General features: G+C 48.9%; 1 protein-coding gene across 1 annotated transcript in view; it reads left to right on the forward strand.

Annotated features, from left to right (window-relative positions):
• The window catches only part of LOC147699077 (sodium/potassium-transporting ATPase subunit alpha-1-like), a 3,282,495-nt gene that overhangs the window by 1,598,444 nt on the left and 1,661,752 nt on the right, over positions 1-22,299 (forward strand). Inside the window, exon 13 of the mRNA XM_086936300.1 lies at positions 18,744-18,861. Coding sequence (XP_086792426.1) covers positions 18,744-18,861 — 118 coding nt within the window. The remainder of the gene's footprint in view (positions 1-18,743; positions 18,862-22,299) is intronic.

Genomic DNA, 22,299 nt, shown 5'->3' on the forward strand with positions numbered 1-22,299 from the left:
CCGTTTATGCCCCAGGTTGCGGCTGAACATTGGGTTGCCCATCCGCTCCCACTGGAGGGGTTGGTACTGGGCAATGTGTCAGATGTGGACACGCATCAAACGACGGTGACATGCACGGTAGACGCCTGGAAACGGGTGGCGCGTTTGTTGGGCGTTTCCTTTCTCTATTCGCCGGCACCGCCTCTATCCTATCATCCTGATTTGTCTCTGTTGCTGGAAACGGGGTTTCAACGGCTGTGTAGGCGGCTTGGAATACTTACGTGGGGTGGCGTTTTTCATGAGGGTGCCTTTCGTACCCAGGCTCATTTTTTTGGAGCTGTTGCCTGCTCCCCATTGGAGCTGTTTTATTATGTTCGTCTGAGACTGGGGTTGCGCGCCTTGTTACCGGATTTTCCTTCGGAGCCGGAGGTAACCCTCCCTCTCCACGTGCTTCTGGTTTCAGATGGTCGTCATCTAGTATCGAAGTTGTATGGAGCTATTCGACGACAGCGCTCTGTCCCGTCCAGTCGTGTACGCGAGCAGTGGGTTGCTGAGCTGGGCGTCCCTATTACTGACGAGCAATGGAAGTACTGCTGTGGGCTTACTGCCAATGTTTCCTCTAGTTGCCGCCTGAAAATCATACATTACAAATTTGTCCAGAGGTATTATTACACCCCGGCAAGGAAACTTCGGTTTCATTTAGCGGAGGATGACAGGTGCGCTAGGTGCCGAGCTGAGGGTGCCGACTTTCTGCATTTGGCGTGGGGTTGTGCGGGGGTTCTGGAGTACTGGGCTCAAGTCCATGCGGCCCTGCAGGTTATGACGGAGGATGGAGTGGCGTTCGACCCCTTAGTGATGTTACTGGGTTATTCCAGGGATGTGCCTGCCCCCCACCGTAGATTTGCTGACGTGGCCTTGTTGTTGGCCAAGCGCAGGGTGGCCTGTTGTTGGGGTCGTGGAAGAGTGCCACGCTTCAAGGATTGGTTGAGTGATCTCATTTATTGTCAGGACCAATATAATGTCTACTCTGAGCTGATGCCCGTGAGGTGTAGGCCCAAGGACTTTTGGAGCCTGCTACAGGTGTACCTCCTCACTAGAGCTGTGCAGGACTCTGATTCTGAACATGAGGACCGGGTTGGGGTTGGTTAACACCAGCGTAGTGACTGAGATATGATACTGCATTTGCTGGTCCTCAGGTATTGGGTGGGGGGTGGATTGTCTCCTTTTCCTGCGGGGTTGAGGGGGTTGTACTCCCTTCTATGTCACTCATGTGGTAGCGATGGCGATCCAATGCCTGTCTGCTTTCAGTTGGCGGGCATGGGGGGGGCCTGTTTGGACTATATCATGCGTGGAGGGTACTGGTATCAGTTGGCACGGAGAAACTCTCCCTTTCACTTGGATTTTTTTTTGCACTGACAATGCCTGCCCATGCATTAGCATGTCATCCTATTAGTGTGTACTCTGGGCCGCCCATTTCTGAATGATGTATGCCTTCATCCGTTATTGACTGCACTGATTCATACGTTACCCTGTCATCCGGACTCATTGATTGATTCGCTATGTTGTACTGGCCATTTACGACTGTATGTAACATGAATGCACTTCCTTTTCTCTTGCTTATCTCTAAATAAAGGTTTAAAAAAAAAAAAATTTGGGAAGGGGGCTCGCTCCTATCTTTATACTAAGGAAAGGGGCTGGCACGCGACTAGGTCCTGCCCATGGGTGGGACCAGGAAGGGGGGTGGTTACACCCCTCTCCCATGCCGGACTTTCCCCAGCTCAGGGGCTGGTGTGCCCCTGGAACTGGTTCTAGCCGGCCTAAGCATAGTGAGCACCGGGGTGCCACTTGCAGTCACCTTCCTCTAAAGCCCTGCCTACCCAGGATACACAAAACCCTGTCTGGGATGGTGCTAGCACCGCCCCTGACAGGAAACCCTTTGTCCAAGCTCTCCTCGCTGGAAGGACTCCCAGCAGCAGGAGGTCAGACTTGTGTCTGTGGTGGCAGCATCCATTTTGTGATGCTGAGGCTCGAGTTAACTTTAACCGGGGTTCACAGTCGTGTCCCTCTAGAAGGGTGGAATGCTAACCCCGTCGCCAGAATTGGCGAGGGGTTAGTATTCCAATTCGTATGACACCTTACTCGACATGTTTTGATAAAGCGATACCAGAGTTGGCATATAACCGCGAGGATTATAATGCACTTAAGAGTATATGGTATGCGTTATCATGGAACAGCTATTAGGACTTGGTTCCGCAAGCTGCAAACGGGCTCAGCTCATGCCAGAGCACCATCTCACATGATTCCAAGCACTCTGCCTTCAGGATTGTCAAGGCCTGCCATAGGAGTGACTGATAGGAATACATGTGTCCATTTTTAGGGTTAGATATAGGTATACTATATCTACAGCAAAGGGTGATTACACCACTTTGCCCCAGCTGTCGTGCAGCCAGTTGTGTCAGATTTAGATGGCCAGCCAGGGGTGGCATAATACATGCTGCAGCCCCTGGTAGGCCCTGGGTACACCTATGCCCTGAGTTACAGGGTCTGATAAGGTGGCCCAGTACCAATTGGTAAATGCACCTAAGGTACACGTGTCAATTTAGTGAGAGAACAGCTAGGCTGTGGGTCTGATTAGCAGGCCAACAGCCAGGGAAAGTCGTAAACCAGTGAAGCAAAAAGCAAAAATCTGGGGTGACCATAGGATTGCAGAACCTACTCTCCTACATAACCCCCTCAAACTTAGGGACATTAAACTAACCTTGACCAGGTGAGCCTTCCTGTTCTAAGTGGAAATACCTGGAGAGCCCATCTGCATTGCCATGGTCAGTACCAGGTCTTCAGGGCCCAACCACAGCAAAGGCCTCCCTCTCAATAGTTGACCAACGTTTCTCTCTTGGGGTCAGCCTTCTACTTATAAAAGCAATGGGCTGGTCATGACCATCAATATTCAGCTGAGATAGAACAGCTCCCACACCCAACTCAGAAGCATCTGTTTGGACAATGAAGGTTTTGGAGTAGTCTGGACTCTTGAGAATAGGTGCAGTACACATGGCCTGCTTCAGGTCATCGAATGCCTTTTGACAGCTAACTGTCCACTGAACTTTCTTTGGCATTTTCTTGCCTGTCAGGTCATTAAGTGGGGTCAAAATGGTCCCATAATTTCTCACAAATTTCCTATAGTAACGGACAGGCCCAAGAAAGCTCTGACCTGTGTCTGGGTGGTTGGAGGAGCCCAGTCATTTATGGCCTGTATCTTGCTCTCCAATGGTTGAACCTGGCCTCCACCTACAAGGTGGCCCAGGTGCACAACCTGACTCTGCCCTATCTGGCACTTGGTGGCCTTGATAGTGAGGCCTGCCTTCAGCAGGGCCTCCAAAACTTTCCTCAGGTGGATCAGGTTATCCTCCCAGGTGGAGCTGAAGACAGCAATATCATCTAGATATAAATTGTGAATAAAAGATGAGTAGTCATGTAGTTTATTGAAGCTCCTTTATTCAAGTAAGATGGTAATAGGATATACAGGAGAAAATCCCACCAGGAGCAGGATGGTTACTGCTCAGCCCACTCTCTTCAACTGTCATTCGCCACACACACCAGGCACATTAACATTCTGCTCACTTTGTCATCCAGCATTCAACATTCCACGCAGACATCACATTCATACTGGCTGAGCAGCTAACAAGGAGAAGACCCAAGGTACAACAATATGCTGCACAAAAGTCATCCAACCCAGTGAGAACGTGGTTCACCAACCTTTGAAAAGTGGCAGGTGCATTTTTCAAACCAAAGGGCATCACCACAAATTGGTAATGACCTCCTGGGGTAGAAAATGCTGTTTTGGCCTTGGCATCCTCAGCTAAGCTAATCTGATTTGCCAATAACCAGCTGTCAGGTCAAATGTACTCAAGAATTTGGCAGAAGCCAATCTATCGATGAGTTCATCTGCCCTAGGTATTGGATGGGCATCTGTTTTAGAAACAGCATTGAGACCCCTGTAATCTACGCAAAACCTCATCTCTCTCTTACCATCCTGGGTGTGAGGCTTTGGCACTAGAACTACAGGACTAGCCCAAGGGCTTTCTGAGGGTTCAATGACTCCCAATTCCAACATCTTCTGTACTTCTTTCTTGATACAGTCCCTGACGTGGTCAGGTTGCCTGTAGATTTTACTCTTTATAGGCAGACTGTCACCAGTGTCCACCTCATGGGTGCACCAGTTTGTCTGACTGGGGGTCAGAGAGAACATATGTCAGAAGGATTGAAGAACCTGTTTGCAATCCTTCTGTTGATGTTCAGAGAGGCTGTCAGAAAAGACCACACCATCTACTGACCCATCATCAGGGTTCTGAGGGAGCAGGTATGGGAGAGGGTCACTCTCTTCCTCCTGTCCCTCATCTGTGGCCATGAGCAAGCCCATGTCCGCCCTGTCAACATATGCCTTGAACCTGTTAACATGAAGCACCCTGTGGGGGCTCCTGGGAGTTTCAAGGTCCACCAGGTAGGTGACCTCTCCCTTTTGCTCAATGATGGTGTGGTGTCCAGACAATTTGTCTGTTAGAGCTGCTGGGGCCACTGGCTCCAACACCCACACCTTCTGTCCTGGCTGGTAAACAGTTAGGACAGCCTTTTGGTCATGCCAAGCTTTTTGAAGTTCTTGGCTGGCCTCAAGGTTTTTGGTTGCCTTCTCCATGTACTCTGCCATCCTAGAGCGGAGACCAAGTACATAGTCCACTATGTCAAGCTTAGGCTTTTTGAGAGGTAACTCCCATCCTTCCTTCCCAAGACATAGGGGTCCTCTTACAGGATGCCCAAACAGAAACTCAAAAGGGCTGTAGAACCCCCTTCTGTGGGACCTCTCTGTAAACAAACAGAAGGCAGGGTAAAAGGATGTCCCATCTTCGCCTAAGCTTTTCAGGTAACCCTTTTATCATCCCTTTCAGGGTCTTGTTGAATCTCTCCAGAAGCCCATTGCACTGTGGGTGATAGGGTGTGGTAAATTTGTAATTTACACCACACTCCTTCCACATTGCAGTCAGGTATCCTGACATGAAGTTTGCATCTCTGTCAGAGACAACCTCCTTAGGAAACCCCACTCTGGAGAAAACTCCAAGTAGGGCCCTGCCCACAACAGGAGCTGTAGTGGTCCTAAGGGGAATAGCTTCTGGATACCTGGTGGCATGATCCACTACCACTAGTTTAAATCTGTGCCCAGATGCTTTTGGGGGGTCCATTGGTCCAACCATGTCAATCCCCACTCTTTCAAAGGGTACCTCCACCACAGGTAGTGGTATAAGGGGGGCCTTTGTTGTGCCACCTGATTTGCCACTGGCTTGACAGGTGACACAGGAGCGACAAAAGTCTTTTGTGTCCTCAGACATGTGTGGCCAGTGAAAGTGAGGGACAAGCCTGTCCCAAGTCTTGGTCTGGCCTAAGTGTCCTGCAGGGGGAATTTCATGGGCCAAGGTGAGAAGGAAACCTCTCAGTGACAGGGGGATGATCAGCCTCCTGGTAGCACCAGGCTTGGGGTCTCTTGCCTCAGAGTATAGGAGTGCTTCATCCCAGTACACCTTGTGGGTACCTGTAGCATACCCTGCAGCCTCAGCAGCAGCTTGCTGTCTGAGGGGTTCAAGGGAGGAACAATCTAACTGTGCCTGTCTCAAGTCTGCCCTGGAAGGTCCCCCTGTCCCAAGAAACTCAACCTGTTCAGGTTCACGTTCTTCTAGAACAGTTCCTTCTGGGGTCTTTGGGTCAGCCTCCTGAGAGGGCTGGTCCTCAACCTGAGGCAGGGGGGAAGGCACTGCCTTAACCCTACTGCTCTTCCTCTTGGGGGGTGTCTGGTCCATTGTTCCAGGATCCAGCACCTGTTTAGCTGGGCATTTTCTGGCCTGTAACCTGGTCACAACAAGGACATGTGCTGACAAACCTAACATTTCCACATGAGTCCTATACTCCACTTCTGACCATAAGGAGGATTCCAAATCATTGCCCAAAAGACTTTCCACTGGGAGGTCTGAACTAACTCCAACCCTTTTGAGGCCACTTACCCCACCCCAGGAGAAGTTAACAACTGCTATACTGTGATTGGTAGTGACATTGCTAGCATTGGTCACTAGGTAATCTGAACCTAGTATGATCTGATCAGAGTCCACAAAGGCTGGTGTCACCATAGTGACACTGGCACATGTGTCCCTGTAGGCCTGAGCAATTTTTCCATTTATTATTATTATTATTATTATTATTGCATTTATCGAAGGCGTTTGCCTGTACTTGCCCAGAGTACTGGGACTTACAGTAGGGTTCATATCCATGTCCCCACTACAAACAAGAACAGCCTGAGTAGGTATTCTGACTAAGTCAGAACCCACCTTAGTTCCCAGGGTTAACCCAACTATAGCCTTGGGGATACACTACCACTACTAACTGTACTAGGGGGTGCAGGTGCCTTAGATGCAGTAGTGGTAGGAGCTGAGCCTTTCTTGGTGCACTCACTAAACCAGTGAGTCTTACTTTTACAGTATTGGCACCATGGTTTCTTCTGACCATCATTCATCTTCTTTTGGGAATTATGGGACCCACCCTCATTAGATTGTTGGGGCCCTGTTGAAGACTTCTGGTCATTTTGTTGATTCTGATTACTACCCTTTTGGTCTGCTTTCTTCTGGCCACCACTCTGGTTCTGGGTCTGCTGCTTAACCCTGGTTCTGACCCATATGTCTGCCTTCTTACCCAATTCTTGGAGAGAGGCCAGATCTGAGTCAATCAGGTGCTGATGCAACAACTGGTTCTGACAATTATTTAAGATTTGTTCTCTCATTATAAGATTGTACAATCCTGTATAATCAGTAACTTTACTTCCCAGTAACCAGCCTTCCAAAGCCTTAGTGGCACAATCAACAAAGTCAGTCCAATCCTGAGCCTGAGCTTTCTGGGTATCTCTGAATATCAACCTGTACTGTTCAGTTGTTAGGCCAAACCCATCAATCCGTGCACTTTTCAGGACTTGGTAGTCATTAGCATCCTCATCTCTAACAGTGAGGAGCTTATCTCTGCCTTTACCTTCAAAGGAGAGCCACAATATAGCTGCCCACTGACCCTGGGGTATCTGCTGTACTTTGCAGGCCCTATCCAGAGCAGTCATCTATGTGTGGATGTCATCCCCTGTCTTATAGAGGAGCACTATTGTACTCATATGTCTATTATCAAAACTCCTGTCTTTATCCCTAGGGATACTGCTGCCACCAGTGGGGTCTATCCCATTCAATTTCTGCTCGCTGGCAAAAGCAAGTTTTTCCTTGGCAAGCTCAAGTTCTTCCCTTTGGATCCTCAGATTACCTTCCTTCATCTTTGCCTCGTGCTCTCTCCTCTGAGGGGAAGTCATCCTCCTCTGAGCAGATGTATGAGAGACATGGGAGTGAAAAGAATTGATGGAGTCTCTGGATTGAGACCTATCTCTTCTATTCCCAAGGTTAGGCCTTCCTGTGGCTGGGTCTGGGGCTCCCCCAAACCCATCCCCATGTAGGCTTAAGTTGGCCCTTGTGAGTCTGCTGACTACATCCTGGCCATTGTCTACCTCTCCATCAGATAAGTTTCCATCATCTCTACCATCTACATTTTCTGTTTCAGGGAGGTTAGAGTCATCTTCTAAGGAGGGTATGCTTCCATCTGCTGGGTCTGAGGGGCCTGGGTTAGAGGTCCTTCTGGCATCATAGGTATCTAAGAGTCCTAACAGAAAAGGAAGGGTAGGGTTGGAACCCTGTTTCAGTTTCCTGGAGGTACACAATTGTCTCATCTCCTGGAAACTGAGTGCTGCATATCTGGAAAGGACCTGTGGAGGTTCACTAATCACAAGGGGAGTCACTGTGGCCTCTTCTGTGATAGACATGCTTTCTAGTGAGGTGTGGTGTTTGCACCTACCTACACTATGGGTTTTCCTACTGATCCCTTGCTAAGAGTTGTAGTCAGGGTGTGCTAGGCCCTTTCTACTACAACAGCTGATTCAGTAGAACTCAGAGTATTTCTAAGCTTGTTATATGTACCTAAGGTACCTTATGTGATCTTTCAAATGATATCTCAAGATTATATTTGGTCAAAACAACAGCAAGCTCAAATCCCAACCACTGCACACCAATGTGAGAAGTTGGCCTGATATATGATGTGAGAAGTTGGCCTGATATATAGTGCTCACTATTCTAGTGATCACTGTGTATCATACCAAACGACCCTTATTGATGATTGGTTGTAAGTCACCCTTATAGACCAGCTATCCTAGTAGCATGGACAAGAGCAGTCTTTAGGCTAAACTCTAGAGGGCGTGTTAAGCCAGCTGTTATACCATCACATATACCCCTTGAACACCAAGTGAAAGGACACCCCACAAGTTGTTATGAAAATAAAAGGATATTTATTTATAACAAGTCTACCCTGAACTCTTTATGAGTCAGGGAGCTAAGCACAATACAAAACTCTTATGAAAATACTTTAAGTCGCACAATTTACACAAATGCCTGAGGGGCACGAAAAACCATATATACACTAAAAGTGAATGCGAAATACTAGCAGGTAAGTAACAAGATCCAGAGGCTTCAGGATCGCTAGGACTACACTACTGAACTCTAAGGTTAGGAGCAGGAGGCCTAGGGAGATCGGGTGCAGAGTGTGCACTCTCACGCGGGATGCGGAACAAAGTCTATGGAGGCTAGTATTTCTAAAGTCACTGTTTCCGGACGAATCTGACTGGGTAGACTAAAAGCGAAAAAGGATCTGGACACTTAGATAGTGAACCTGCGTTGGAGCACCGAAATGCTCAGGTTACCTAGCCCACGGGCCGCGGCTGCATAGGGTTCAAAAGACGTCAGGAATCCTCGTTGTAGTCTATGGAGCCTGAAAGAAAAAGTTGCTGGCAGGCGACCAGTGAAGATGTTCGGTGTGATCCAAGCCTGGATCAGTGATGGAGATGACGTGAAAGCAGAGGGGACTCCGTTCTTAATCACTAGCCAGTGATTGTGTGGGCACCAGGATGGCACCGGAAGAAGTCACCTCGACCAGGTGAGTGGGCGACGCTGGACTCTGCTGTCCCTCGGACCAGGAGGCGTTGTCAGCGACCAGGCTGGATGTACGAGCTGTCCCACGAAGGTGTTTGCTGTCGGCGATGCTGGGACCAGGATTGGAGCAACAAGCCTTGGCAAAGGCAAGCCCACGCGGTGGAGTCAAGATGGCATCTGGAGTGGACCAGGAGGGTCCGGGGTGCTCCTCTCTTGGAAGGGAGCAAGGGCCAGTCTGGAGCAACCAGACCAGCGGTGAAATCGTCGTGGTACGTCGTCAGGAGGGCCACTAGCCAGCAGGCAAGTGACCGGACAACGCGGTGAGCAGCAAAGAGCAGAAGGGCCCCACGCAGATCTCGTGGATGCTGGGGGGCTGGACTTCGGTGCTGGAGCTGCTCAGGGTTAGGGCTTCTCAAACCCCAAAGCACTCACTCGAGGATCCCTCGGCGGTCGTGCTGGATAAGCGTCGTGCAGTTTTGAAGATGGCCGTTCCCTCAGGTCTCGTCACACCCACGAATCTCAGCTGGGCTGATTATGCAGGTAGAGGTCAGAGATGCCAGGGAATCCGGGTCTCGTCGCGCTGGGAAGTCTTGATCCGGAGGATGGACTTACAGCAAACCGCGATGCTTAGATGGTGCCTGCGGGTGCAGGGTGGCTACTCCTTAGCCACAAGGGAGAGTCTTCAGAAAATATCAAGAGTTCCTTTCGTGGAAAGTAGTTCAAGATTCAGAATTATCTAATTTGGGAAGGGGGCCTGCTCCTACCTTTATTCTAAGAAAAGGGGCTGGCACGCGACTAGGTCCTGCCCATGGGTGGGACCAGGAAGGGGGGGGGGTTACACTCCTCTCCCTTGTCCGGACTTTCCCCAGCTCAGGGGCTGGTGTGCCCCTGGAACTTGTTTAGGCCGGCATATGCACAGTGAGCACCGGGGTGCCACTTGCAGTCACCTTCCTCTCAGCCCTGCCTACCTGGGATACACAAAACCCTGTCTGGGATGGTGCTAGCACCGCCCCTGACAGGAAACCCTTTGTCCAAGCTCTCCTTGCTGGAAGGACTCCCAGCAGCAGGAGGTCAGACTTGTGTCTGTGGTGGCAGCATCCATTTTGTGATGCTGAGGCTCGAGTTAGCTTTAACCGGGGTTCACAGTTACATACATGTCGTGCCCCTCTAGAAGGGTGGAATACTAACCCCGTCGCCAGAATTGGCGAGGGGTTAGTATTCCAATTCATATGACACCTTACTCGACATGTTTTGATAAAGCAATACCAAAGTTGGCAAATAACCGCGAGGATTATAAGGCACTTAAGAATATATGGTACGGGTTATCATGGAACAGCTATTAGGACTTGGTTCCGCAAGCTGCAAATGGGCTCAGCTCATGCCAGAGCACCATCTCACATAATTCCAAGCACTCTGCCTTCAGGATTGATAAGGCCTGCCATAGGAGTGACTGATAGGAATACATGTGTCCATTTTAGGGTTAGATATAGGAATACTATATCTAAAGCAAAGGGTGATTACACCACCTTGCCCCAGCTGTCGTGCAGCCAGTTGTGTCAGATTTGGATGGCCAGCCAGGGGTGGCATAATACATGCTTCAGCCCCTGGTAGGCTCTGGGTACACCTATGCCCTGGGTACCTATAGTACACTGTACAGGGACTCAGTATCCAATTAGATATGTACCTAAGGTACATGGAATCCATTTTACAGAGAGAGCAGTGGGCCTGGGGCCCTGAATAGCAGGGTTCCAGGTCAACTAAGTCGAAAAACCAGCAAAACACCAGGCAAAAGGTTGGGGGTAACCATAGTCAGATATCCACCTTCCTACATATGATGCTCACTAGTTCTAGTGATCAACTTGTATCAGTCCAAAAAACCCTTATGGTGATTGGTTGTAAGTCAACCTTATAGACCAGCTATCCTAATGGTATCCTAATGGTAGCATGGACAGAGCAGTCTTAGGCTAAACTCTTTTGGCATGTGAAGCCAGCTGTTTTACCACATATAACCCCTTGAATACCAGATGAAAGGACACCACACAGGTTGTTATGAAAATAAACAATATATTTATTACTAACAAACACCTCTGAACTCTTTATGAGATCAGAGGGCTAAGCACATAACAATACTCTTCAGAAAAATACAGTAAGTTGCACAATTACAATGGTGCCCTAGGGGCACGACAAACCATATACTAAGTAAATGGGTTAAGTAGAACGATAGAAGAAATGAGGATGCCCAGAGGCTGTAGAATCGCTGGGGCTACACTACCCTAACCTTAGGTAAGGAGAAGGAGGCCCACGGGACGCGTGTGGAGTGTTAAAACACACACGCGGGTTTCAATGCAAAGTCAATGGGCACGAACAATTTACAAAATAGGTGAGTAAGGACAGTTACGACTTGTTGAGAGTAAAACTACAGGATACCTGGACACTAGGAGAGTCAATCTACCTATGAGCACCGAAATGCTCTCGTTACCTCACCCACGGGCTGCGGGTGCATAGGTGTGAAAGTGTGTCAGGTTTCCGCGTTGAGGTCAATGGAGCCTTGGAGAAAAGATGATGCAGGCGACCAGGAGGAAGTTATCCGGAGTGATCCAATGGCGGATCGAAGAAGATGGAGACCTGAAAGCAGAGGGGACAGTGTTCAAAGTCACTAGCCAGTGACTGGAGTGGAACCAGGAAGGAACCAGATGATGTTGTCGTGATCAGGTGAAGAGGTGACTGTTAGACCTGGCACCTTGGCGTGAGTTTCCCTTCCACTTTTTGCTGGTGTGCCTCCGATGTTTTGCTGGTTTTCCGATACTCAGGGCACTGCGCCACGGCCGACCCGTGCCGCAGTGCAAGTGCTCCCTACTGTAAATTGTACATGTGATTGATGTCCATGATTGGTGCATTGGATTTACTGTTAGTCCCTAGTAAAGCGCACCAGGAGTGCCAGGGCTTGTAGATGCCAATACTGCTAGTGGGCCTGCAGCGCTGGTTGCGCCACCCACAGAAGCAGCCTTAAAGATGTGTCTAGGGTCCGCCATTGCAGACCCCGCGTGCAGTCTCGTACTATCAAGACGGCTGGGCAAGTGCACCCACTTGCCAGCCCCTGAACCTTCCCTTGACTGCATATTAGTCACCCCTATGGGCAGGGTGCATTGTAGGTGTAAGGTAGGACAAGCCCTGATGTGTGTGGCATGTCCTAGTAGTGAATTACAACTAAATTCGTATCTCACTATTGAAGGCTACCTGCTTCCGTTAGGCCAGAATGAGCTGCTGGAATTATTACACTCTATAATCCCAGCAGGCTCAGGGAGCATGGTAGAGAGTCATGTTTAGTATGCCTGAACTCAGAATAATAAAATATTTCTTTTAGTAAAGTTTATTTTAATATCCTGTGTTTGCAAGTGCTACTTTTAGAAAGTTAGCATTTGCTTGCCTAACCATTTCAGCCCGCCTCTGCTGGTATGTGTATCTGACTGTCTAGGATGTGTGAGTGACAGGGCTGGGGGATGACAGGTGGTGAATGCGTAGATTGCACCTTAGTGGGAGGTAGGAGTGGCTCTTGACTCTGAATCTAGCTGTGCTCTGCCACCACAATGCTGGCTCCACCCTCCTGGGGAGCGACGGATGATTCAGCCGGCACCTGGCCCAGGAAGGGCGATGCCCCATCAACGAGGTACTTCTGGCTGTCCCTGGCCACACAATGCTGGCTCCGCCCCCTGTGGAGCGTCTGATGTGCCTGCCCCTCACACTGAAAGCAGAAGCCGGATTGCACCCAACAAAGTACTCAGAGACTGAAAGTGGCTATGCAAAGGCCCCCCTGGCCTGCAAGAACAAAAGAAATGCAGTATAAAAGAAGGAGCCTTGCTCCTTGTAAATTAGATCCTGTTTGGGCTACAGAAGGAACTCTGCCCGACGAGAAGGACCGGGAAGGACAAGGCGGAGTGCTGTCTCTGGCCTGTGTCTGGTGCCTTGCTGCCGAAGGAGAGGAAAAGAAAAGACGACAAGAAGACTTTTGCTTTTATTGAACTTTGTGCCAAACTCTGCTAAAAGATCTCCAAGGCTTGCTGCTGAACTTGCCCCCTGACCAGCGCCCCAGGACCAGTGGGCGCTACACCCTGAAGAAAGCGACTGTGTGTGCTGCTTATCGCTGCAGTACTGACGGAGGAGTCTGGGAGCGCTGGGCAATCCTGCCACGCTCCCCGTATCCAAGGCATCGACATCCCCCCAAGCACCGTGACCGGGGCCCAAAGCAACAGCGAGAGCAACGTGAGGTCCAGCCGCCGCTGGCCCGAACACCGTGACCGCCTCTGCACCGGGAGCCCGAGAGCAACGTGAAGGAGGACCCGTCCGGTCCAAGCTCCCGAATTGACTGCGCTTCGAGCCGTCAATCCACCTGCGAAGACGGACAGCCGCCCTGTGATAACCCCCCTCTGGTCGGTATCCTGCCCGACAGCTCAGCTGTGAGAGCACAGCTGCAACCGGCACTTTGGCTGGGTACGTCCTGCACTTGGGGACCGTACTGCCACTTGCCGCCACCACACAGCCGCCGCCTCCAGGGTCGGAGCGAACGACAAAGGAAGGACCCTGCCGCCACTGAGCACCGCCGCCCCGGATGACCCGTGACCTGCCCGGCTGAGAGCCGCAGCGAACAGCGACCCCGGAAAAGCAACGCGACGTGGGACAGCTCCCCTGGAAGCCGCCCGCTCCACAAGAATTTGAAAGGTACTGTGTTGTGTCCTCACGGTGCGAGCGTCCTGCAACTCGAGCTCGCACCGCGCTATCTGCTCCCAACGCGAGCCGCCTCTGAAACCGAGGCTCGCACGGCTCCTGGTCCTCGGAGCCCACGCAGGAAGCGTGAACTCTGGCCGGCCGGGCCCGATCTCCTCTCTGAAGCGAGCGGAGACAGCGGAAAGCGCACTGAGGCGCTACAAGACACTGAACCTTGTTGAACCTGGGCAGAAGGCCCAAAAGATTGCTTATTGCTAAGAAAGAACTGTGGCAACCTGAACTTAAGTAACCTGGAACCGCTATTGAAAGTTTGACAACTGTATTTACAAGCCTGCTTGAAATTTATATAAAGATATATATTTTTACAAATACAGTTTGGTGTCATTGTGTGGTGGGTTGGTTGTGACGGTGTAATATTGCAAATGTTTAACCCTATGTGCCCCAGAGATTAGCCTAAAACTGCTTAAGCCACACTACCTAGAGGGTAAGCAGAGGTTGTCTTGAAGGTAACCCTCAGCCCTGACGAGGAAGAGAGAGTCCCTGCTTGTCGCTAGTGTTGCACTGCGCCAACTAGAGACTCCCCCTTCCTACAGTGACGCTTGACTCTGCAGCCACATGAACCAGGAGGCGTCTTCGACGACCAGGATGAAGGCATGAGCTGTCCCACGCAGGCTCTCGCTGTTGGCGGTGTCTGTTCCAGGATCGAAGTAAACTGGCCTTGGCAAATGCAACCCACGCGGCAAATGAAGATGGCGTCTGGTGCGGACCAGGAGGGTCCGGGCTACTTCTCCTTTGCAGGGAAGCAAGGGCCAGTCTGGAGCAACCAGACCAGCGGTATTGTTTCAAGAGTTCGTCGTCTAGGAGGCCACTAGCCAGCCGGCAAGTGACCAGACAACGCGTCGAGTAGCAATCAAGCAGAAGGGCCGCACACAGATCTCGTGGATGCTGGAGGGCTGGTCTTCGGAGCAGGAGCTGCTTGGGGCTGGGGCTTCTCGATCCCCAAAGCACTCACTCGAGGGTGCCTCAGAGGTCGTGCTGGAAGCGAAGTGCAGTTTCTTCAAGATGGCCGGTCCCACGTGTCTCGTCGCACCCACGGATCTCAGCTGTGCTGCAGATGTGAGTTGAGGTCGGAGAGGTCTGAAAGTCCGGGTCTCGTCGGGCTCTGAAGTCTTGTTCCACCAGGAAGGACGACAAAGTGAACCGCTAGGACGCTTGATGGTGCCTGCAGATGCAGGGTGGTCACTCCTTGGCCACAAGGGAGATTTCTTCAGTCTTCTGTGGAGCAGAACGTCGAAGTCCAGAGTTTCTTCTTTGTAGAGTTGTTCAGGATAATCTAATTTGGAATGGGACCAGCTCCTACCTTTATTCTCCTAAAGGGGGCTGTACTAGCGACTAGGTCCCTCCCATGGTTTGGACCAGGAAGGGGCGTGGTTACACCCCCTATCCTTTGTCTGGTTTTGCGCCAGAGCTGGGGCTGGAGTGCCCCAGCAACTGGTTTGAACCGGAGTATGCACAGGGACACCTTGTGTGCCCCAGGCATGTCTCATTCCTTTCAGCCTGTCTCACCTCAATACACAAAATCCTGTCTGGGGTGGTGCTAGCACCTCCCAAGTCAGGAAACCCTTTGTCCAGGCCTCCCTCGCTGGAAGGACTCCCAGCAGCAGGAGGTCAGACTCGTGTCTGTGGTGGCAGCATCCATTTTGTGATGCTGAGGCTCGAGTTAACTTTAACCGGAATTCTCAGTTACTACATGTTGTGTCCCTCTAAAAGGGTGGAATGTTACCCCCGTCGCCTGAACTAGCGAGGGGGTAGTATTCCAATTCGTATGACACCTTACTCAACATGTTTTGATAATGCTATGCCAAAGTTAGCAATAACCGCGTGGATTATAATGCACTTAAGAGTATATGGTATAGCGTTATCATGGAAACAGCTAAAGGACTTGGTTCCGAAAGCTGCAGACAGGCTCAGCTCATGCTAGAGCACCATCTCACATAATTCCAAGCACTCTGCCTCCAGGATTGTTAAGGCCTGCCATAGGAGTGACTTATAGGAGTATATGTGTCATTTTAGGGTTAGATATAGGTATACTATATCTAAAGCAAAGGGTGATTACACCACCTTGCCCCAGCTGTGTTACCAGCCAGTTGTGTCTGTTTAGATGGCCAGCCAGGGGTGGCACAATACATGCTACAGCCCCTGGTAGGCCTTGGGTGCACTTAGGCCCTGGGTAACTATGGTACACTGTACAAGGACTTACAAGAGTGACCCAATACCAATTGGTAAATGCACCTAAAGTACATGGATGTCAATTTAGAGAGAGAACAGCTAGGTTGTGGGTCTGATTAGCAGGCCCACAGCCAGGGAAAGTCGTAAACCAGTGAAGCAAAAAGCAAAAATCTGGTGTGACCATAGTATTGCAGACCCTACTCTCGTACATGTCGGTCTTATGCAAGCAGGCTTCACCACCAAGGATCATTGGGGAATGCGCTTTCCATAGCCTGGTCAAGGACATTTGTCTACGCCTTTCCTCCCATCCCACTGATCCCGAGGCTGATCAGGAAGATCAAAATGGAACCATGCAGGATGATCTTGATAGCCCCTGCTTGGCCGAGACAGTTCTGGTACACGGAGCTCCATCTGTTATCGCTAGCTCCTCCTCTCTCCTTGAGGACTATTCCAGATCTCCTCACAATGCCCGAAAGATAGGTTTGGCATCCAGATCCACAGTCATTACACCTAACAGCATGGCTCCTGAGCAGCGAGAATTTATTAATCTCCCCATCTCAAACGAAATTAAAGAAGTCCTCTCCCAGGCGAGAGCTCCTTCCACAAACAGGCCTTACCGCTTAAAATGGAAGTGATTTTGTATTTGGTGCAGGAGAGAGGAAGTTGACCCCTTTACTTCAGAGCCTCATCAGCTTCTACCTTATCTCTTGTCCCTGGCTAAGTCGGGGCTGGCCCATTCTTCTATAAAGGTTCATTTGGCAGCCATTTCAAGATACAGATGGTCTGAGTCTGGTCCTTCCTTGTGGGCTTCCAGGATTGTGAAACAATTTCTAAAATGCTTGTTCCGGGTCTATCCACCAGTGAGACCTCCGCCTCCTACTTGGCACATAAATCTAGTCCTCACTCAACTCATGAAAAACCCATTTTTACCAATTCATCGTTCAGACATGAAGTTCCTTTCATGAAAATTGTCTCTCCTTCTTGCCCTCACATCGGCAAGACGTATTGGAGAATTGCAGGCTCTCACAATCCAAGAGCCTTTCCTGCAATTTAAAAGAAACACTGTTATCTTGAGAACTAACCCAAGGTTCATACCCAAAGTACGCTCTGCTTCCACTTGAACGAGCCGGTTATTCTGAAGGCGTTCTTTCCTCACCCGGCTACACCAGCGTAGAAGTCGCTGCATTCTCTGGATGTTCAACGGTGTTTAAAATTCTATTTAGATCCTACCAAAGGATTTCGGAAATCCTCCCAATTGTTTGTTGCTTTTCGTGGTCCGAGCAAGGGTCTCCCGCTGTCAAAACAGGGGATTGCAAGATGGATTACGAGTGCCATTCTACATTGCCATACTGCAGCAGGTAAACCACTGACTGGCAGGGTTCGGGCACATTCCACAAGATCAGTGGCTTCTTCAACAGCCCTCTTCGCGGGGGTGCAGATTAAAGATATTTGCAGAGCTGCTACCTAGAGCAGCGTCCACACCTTTACTAAACATTACTGCTTGGAATCCTTACAGCAAGAGGATGCGGCAGTGCAGGCTGTCCTGAGGAACCTCTTCCGATAATTGGTGAGCTTTCCTTTCTATCCCACCTTCCGTTATTTTGCAAATTTTGTATCTTTATGTCATGTTGGCTATCGCAATGTATTTATGACACAAAATGTGTTTCTTATTGCTAACGGCTTGCCACTCTGATACAAAAGCATGGGGATCTATGAAAGTTCCAATACTGGGGCAAGAAAACAAGTTACTTACCTGTAACTTTAGTTCCCCGGTATTAGTAACTTTCATAGAGTCCCATGCGCCCACCCACCTCCCCGGGGAAAGCTCAGCCTACAGCAGATATGGTGACTGTTACACAACAGCTATGAAAATCTGAGGCTCTGAGGTTCCTTCAGGAAGATTCTATGGGGTGAGGCTCTTCTGATTGGCTGATGCCTAAGTTTGGGGAATGAGGCCTAGGCCTTTTTCTTTCTCTTTTGTACCTACTGCTATGTTATTTATGTTACAGAGACTCCCATTCCGACGACGGGGAATGATACAAAAGCATGGGAATCTATGAAAGTTACCAATACTTGGGAACTAAAGTTACAGGTAAGTAACTTGTTTTCTTTTTTACTCTAAAATGTACACACACCTACGTGTGCAGAGATTTCCCCATAGAAAAGATGCTTCTTGGCCTCTTTTTGAGTGACAGTATAGTTCTGTGTTTTTGTATTGTTCATGTTTTTACGCATTAGCTACATTATTTTGCTCAATAAAGAGCACTCAGATCTTGACTCATCTACAGTGTTTGTAAGAAACTGATCACGTATAGCAATTTTGCAACAGAACAATGCAGGTAAAGACATTGTATGCCTTTAATACATATTTTTTACCACGCATATTTTTACCGTGAACATGCTTTTACAACACATGCCATTACCATGCATTGTTTTTATATATAAAACAATGTATTTGTGGGGTGAGACCAATCACACCCCCTACGTACCTAAATGCATGGTTAAGGCATGTGTTGTAACGGCATGCACGTGGTAAAAATATGCGTGCTAAAACATGCGTAGTAAAGGCACAACTAGGTAAAAACCTTGTTGTAAAAGCTGTTTCTCATCTATAGCGGAGCAAGAAGAATGCTCATCCTCCTGATTTAGTATTTGATCAGGCCCCCAAAAAGATCTGTGATGCGCAGTGAAGGAAGTCTCTGCTCTGATAGCTCTCCTTTTCTGGTCCTCTAGTGTGTAACCATGGACATGTGTTGATTTTGTATGTTGCAGGTAGATAACTCTTCTCTCACAGGTGAGTCTGAGCCACAGATCCGGTCTCCAGATTTCACCAATGAGAACCCTTTGGAAACGAGAAACATTGCTTTCTTCTCAACTAACTGCGTGGAAGGTGAGTGCAGAGCAGCATCAGCCTGGTGGGTGTTGCAGAGTATTGGACTGGTATGTGCAGCACAGCATCTTATGTATTTAGTGTAGCATAACAGTGATATGGAAGGTTTAGTTCAGGGTAGAATTTTAGGATGTAGTGTGGCATCTCTCTTGATGGGTGTAGAAAAGCATTGGACAGGTGAGTGTAGTGTAGAACTGGATATATCAAGTGTACCAGAACATTGATGTGGTCAGTCTAACAATGTATTTTTGACCTTTGAGATGCAGTGCCGCACTAACTAATTGAGTATAGTGCACCACGTGTCTAATGGCTGCGGTACATCGTTGACCTTGTGGGTGTAGTTCAGCTTTAGCTGATGGGTGCTGCCTGCTGTTGACAAGGTGGGTGTAGTACATATTAAACAGGTTCACGTAGTACTGCACTGTACTACTGGATGTAGTTCAGCATTGGTCCAGTGGGCGTACTGATGCAGGGTGTAGTCTACAGGGGGTAATGTAGCATTGGCCTAGTACGAGTAAAACAACATTTGTAGGGTCAGTGAAGTGCAGCATTGACGCAGTTTATGTAATGCGGCATTAGTCTTGAAGATGCAGTGAAGCTTTTTCTTAGTGGATGCAGCAGATCACTGACTTGATAGGGTTTGTGCAGTATTGTCCCAGGGTATGCTGTTCAATATTGGCTGATGGGTGAGGAGAACCTTGAGATGTGGATCCTGCTTTGTATTAATGACACAGTGTATAGAATTAGATTGGCTGGGGTAAAAAAGTATACAGAGTGGTTCAATGGATCTTTTCTACATTTCAGCAAGAAATATAGAATGCCAAAGTTAAGTAGACCCACTGAAGGATTAGGAACTTCGGACAAGGGGATGGTACCCTCATCTGAAATCAAAGGCCTTGTGTTCAAGGAACTCACTTCTGTTCTGCATATATGCAATGTTTTAGCACCAAGGTAGAACTATGTCTACTATTCACTCTTTTGGTGCTTATAATAACTTTCATCTGTTTCTGTCTACTGATTATCACAGCACATGTAACCTATACAAGAATAATGTTGGTTTAATAACTATATTGAAAACCTACCACTGTGTATTCTCTGTATATTTCTCTGAGCACAAGTGACTGAGCAAAAGGATCTGATCTGTTACCACGATCACTGAGTGGTCAGGGTTATCATATTCAGTGTTTGCCAGAAACCATTCGCTCCCTGGTGTGGTTAGGTGGGCTTATAGTGGCACTGTGAGCTAGCTGGTCTCCAGGCCAACATATCATGTGGGGGTGCTCGGGATCAGTAGGGGCACCTCACACAAACCTTACGCTGTCCATCAATCAGGCTGATCCTACATATTAGTAGGAACTACACGACAGAAGACTGGGCTTATTACCTGTGCTTGTTCAGCTAGCTCCCATAGACAACACTCTTGTAAGAAAGGGTGTGAACTGCTAGTCAGTTTCATGCATGGGGTTGAGGAAAATGGCAAACTTTATATTTGTGCAGCCGATTAGAGGTGACATCAACTGTGGCTTTCAATGAGAAGGGTTAAATAATGACACAGAAGTACAAAGGCTGCATGTAGAAATACACACTCTTGTGATTCCCAGAGTGAACAATTACATAACCATTATTGACATCAATGGAAAGCAGAGCTTCACATCATCATCAGTTGTTTACTGAAATGTTGCACAGATTCTAGTTAGGAACAGACTGTGCTTGGGATGATAGAACCTTGGCATGTAGGGACTGAGTCACCATACCACCGCTGTATCTATGAGCTTGAGTCCGACTAGCTATAGTGCCTCATGTGCTCTCCTAACTTTACAGAGATAAGTGACTTTGCACTCGAAAACACAAGACTCTCGACCCTCTTAAGGATTGCGTTAACAGCACACCTTTCGCTCTCTCTCTCGCACTTGTCCACAGGAAGGAAGTTTAGAATATTTATTTAAACTGTCAGTCTCTAAAATGCAGTTTATCCAGTATTGGGGTGTCTTTCATAGATTCCATGCCTGAACCATTCACCGTCGTCGGAGTGGGAGTCCCACGGTACATAAAAAAGCAATAATATGTACATAATAACCAAAAAACCTTGGTAATGAACAACCAAGACGTAAAGTAGCCCTAGGCTACAAAAGAAAAACTTCCACACTCATGACTATCCTAGTCATTATGTATTAGTCCAAACTGCAGCCAATCAGGCGACAGCACCCACCAGAATGTCCTCCCCAGAGGCTCAGGCTCTCAGATTTTCTACCGCATGTCGTTTGAAGGTAGTCTCCCTGAGCTCTGCTCAGTATTTCACTATGTTCGAGGCATATGAGCTGCTGGTCTTACACTGTGCATTAGATCGCCACCTGGTGTTGGGCTCGGATGATTGCATGTTGTTGTCGTCTTGAAAGAAGTCTTTGTTGTCACGAGATAAGTGACTCCTCCCTTGGACGATAGTGCGCATGAGCATCAGCTCCATCCTTAGATTGTTTTTCTCTGCCACTGGGTTCGGGTGCAACTTTTCCGCTCCGGTTCGAAAATCGACTTTTTCGAAGACTTCGACGCGCAAAACTTTATAAAACTAACTTTAACTTCAACATACATAGACTTGACCTCATCACTTCGATTCCGGTCGTCACCGCGGGCCGTTGGGCCTACCCACGCGGTGAGGCCTACACCTCAAGAAAAGGACACCATTCAAAAGATGCCCAAGTGTGGAGCAAAATTTCCATACAGCGACCATCACCTGTGTTTATCACCAGAACACGACGAGTCGAACTGCACAGCTTGTGCGTCCTTTCGATCCAAGAAGACCATTCTAGATCGGAGGGCCCGGTGACACGACATGCAGAGATCAGCTCCGGAACCAGTGGATATCTTCAACGAAGGTCCATGTGTCCCCAAGGAAATTCCGATGATCTCCAGATCGTATCTGAGGCAGACTACTCCGATGACTCCATTCATTCAGGTCAACGCGTTAGTACGACGGCCCCTGCCCAACCACCTAAACTATTGGCTAAGGTCAAAACTCTGCCTTAGGGGCCTAGTCGAGATAGAGACATTGCTTCTAAAGCCCCACCATCAAGCCCGGCTAAGAAGAAAATATTAAAGCCTTCTGGTAGCTCCTTACCGAGCAAACTGCATGTGCCGATAGGACCAGCTCCCTCGGCACCGAAACCAAAAGAGTCCCGGTTCCGAAAAGAAACATGAAACCGTCGACTCCTAAAGACAATACGGCACCGAAACCAATGAAACCAGCTTCCACCCCAAAATCTTCGGTGCCGAAACCCACTAAACCTGTTTCCTATGCCTCCAAGCCCTTGAACCAGGCCTCGACTCCGAATATGATACCTTCCGTGCCGAAAACTACGCCACAGGACTATACAACAACTCCTAAGGCTAAAGACAAACAAAAACCAGGCCCGGAGCCTAAAAAATCGGCACCTAAAGCTA

This window comes from Lissotriton vulgaris, chromosome 8 (assembly GCF_964263255.1).
Source record: "Lissotriton vulgaris chromosome 8, aLisVul1.2, whole genome shotgun sequence".
NCBI lineage: Eukaryota > Metazoa > Chordata > Amphibia > Caudata > Salamandridae > Lissotriton > Lissotriton vulgaris.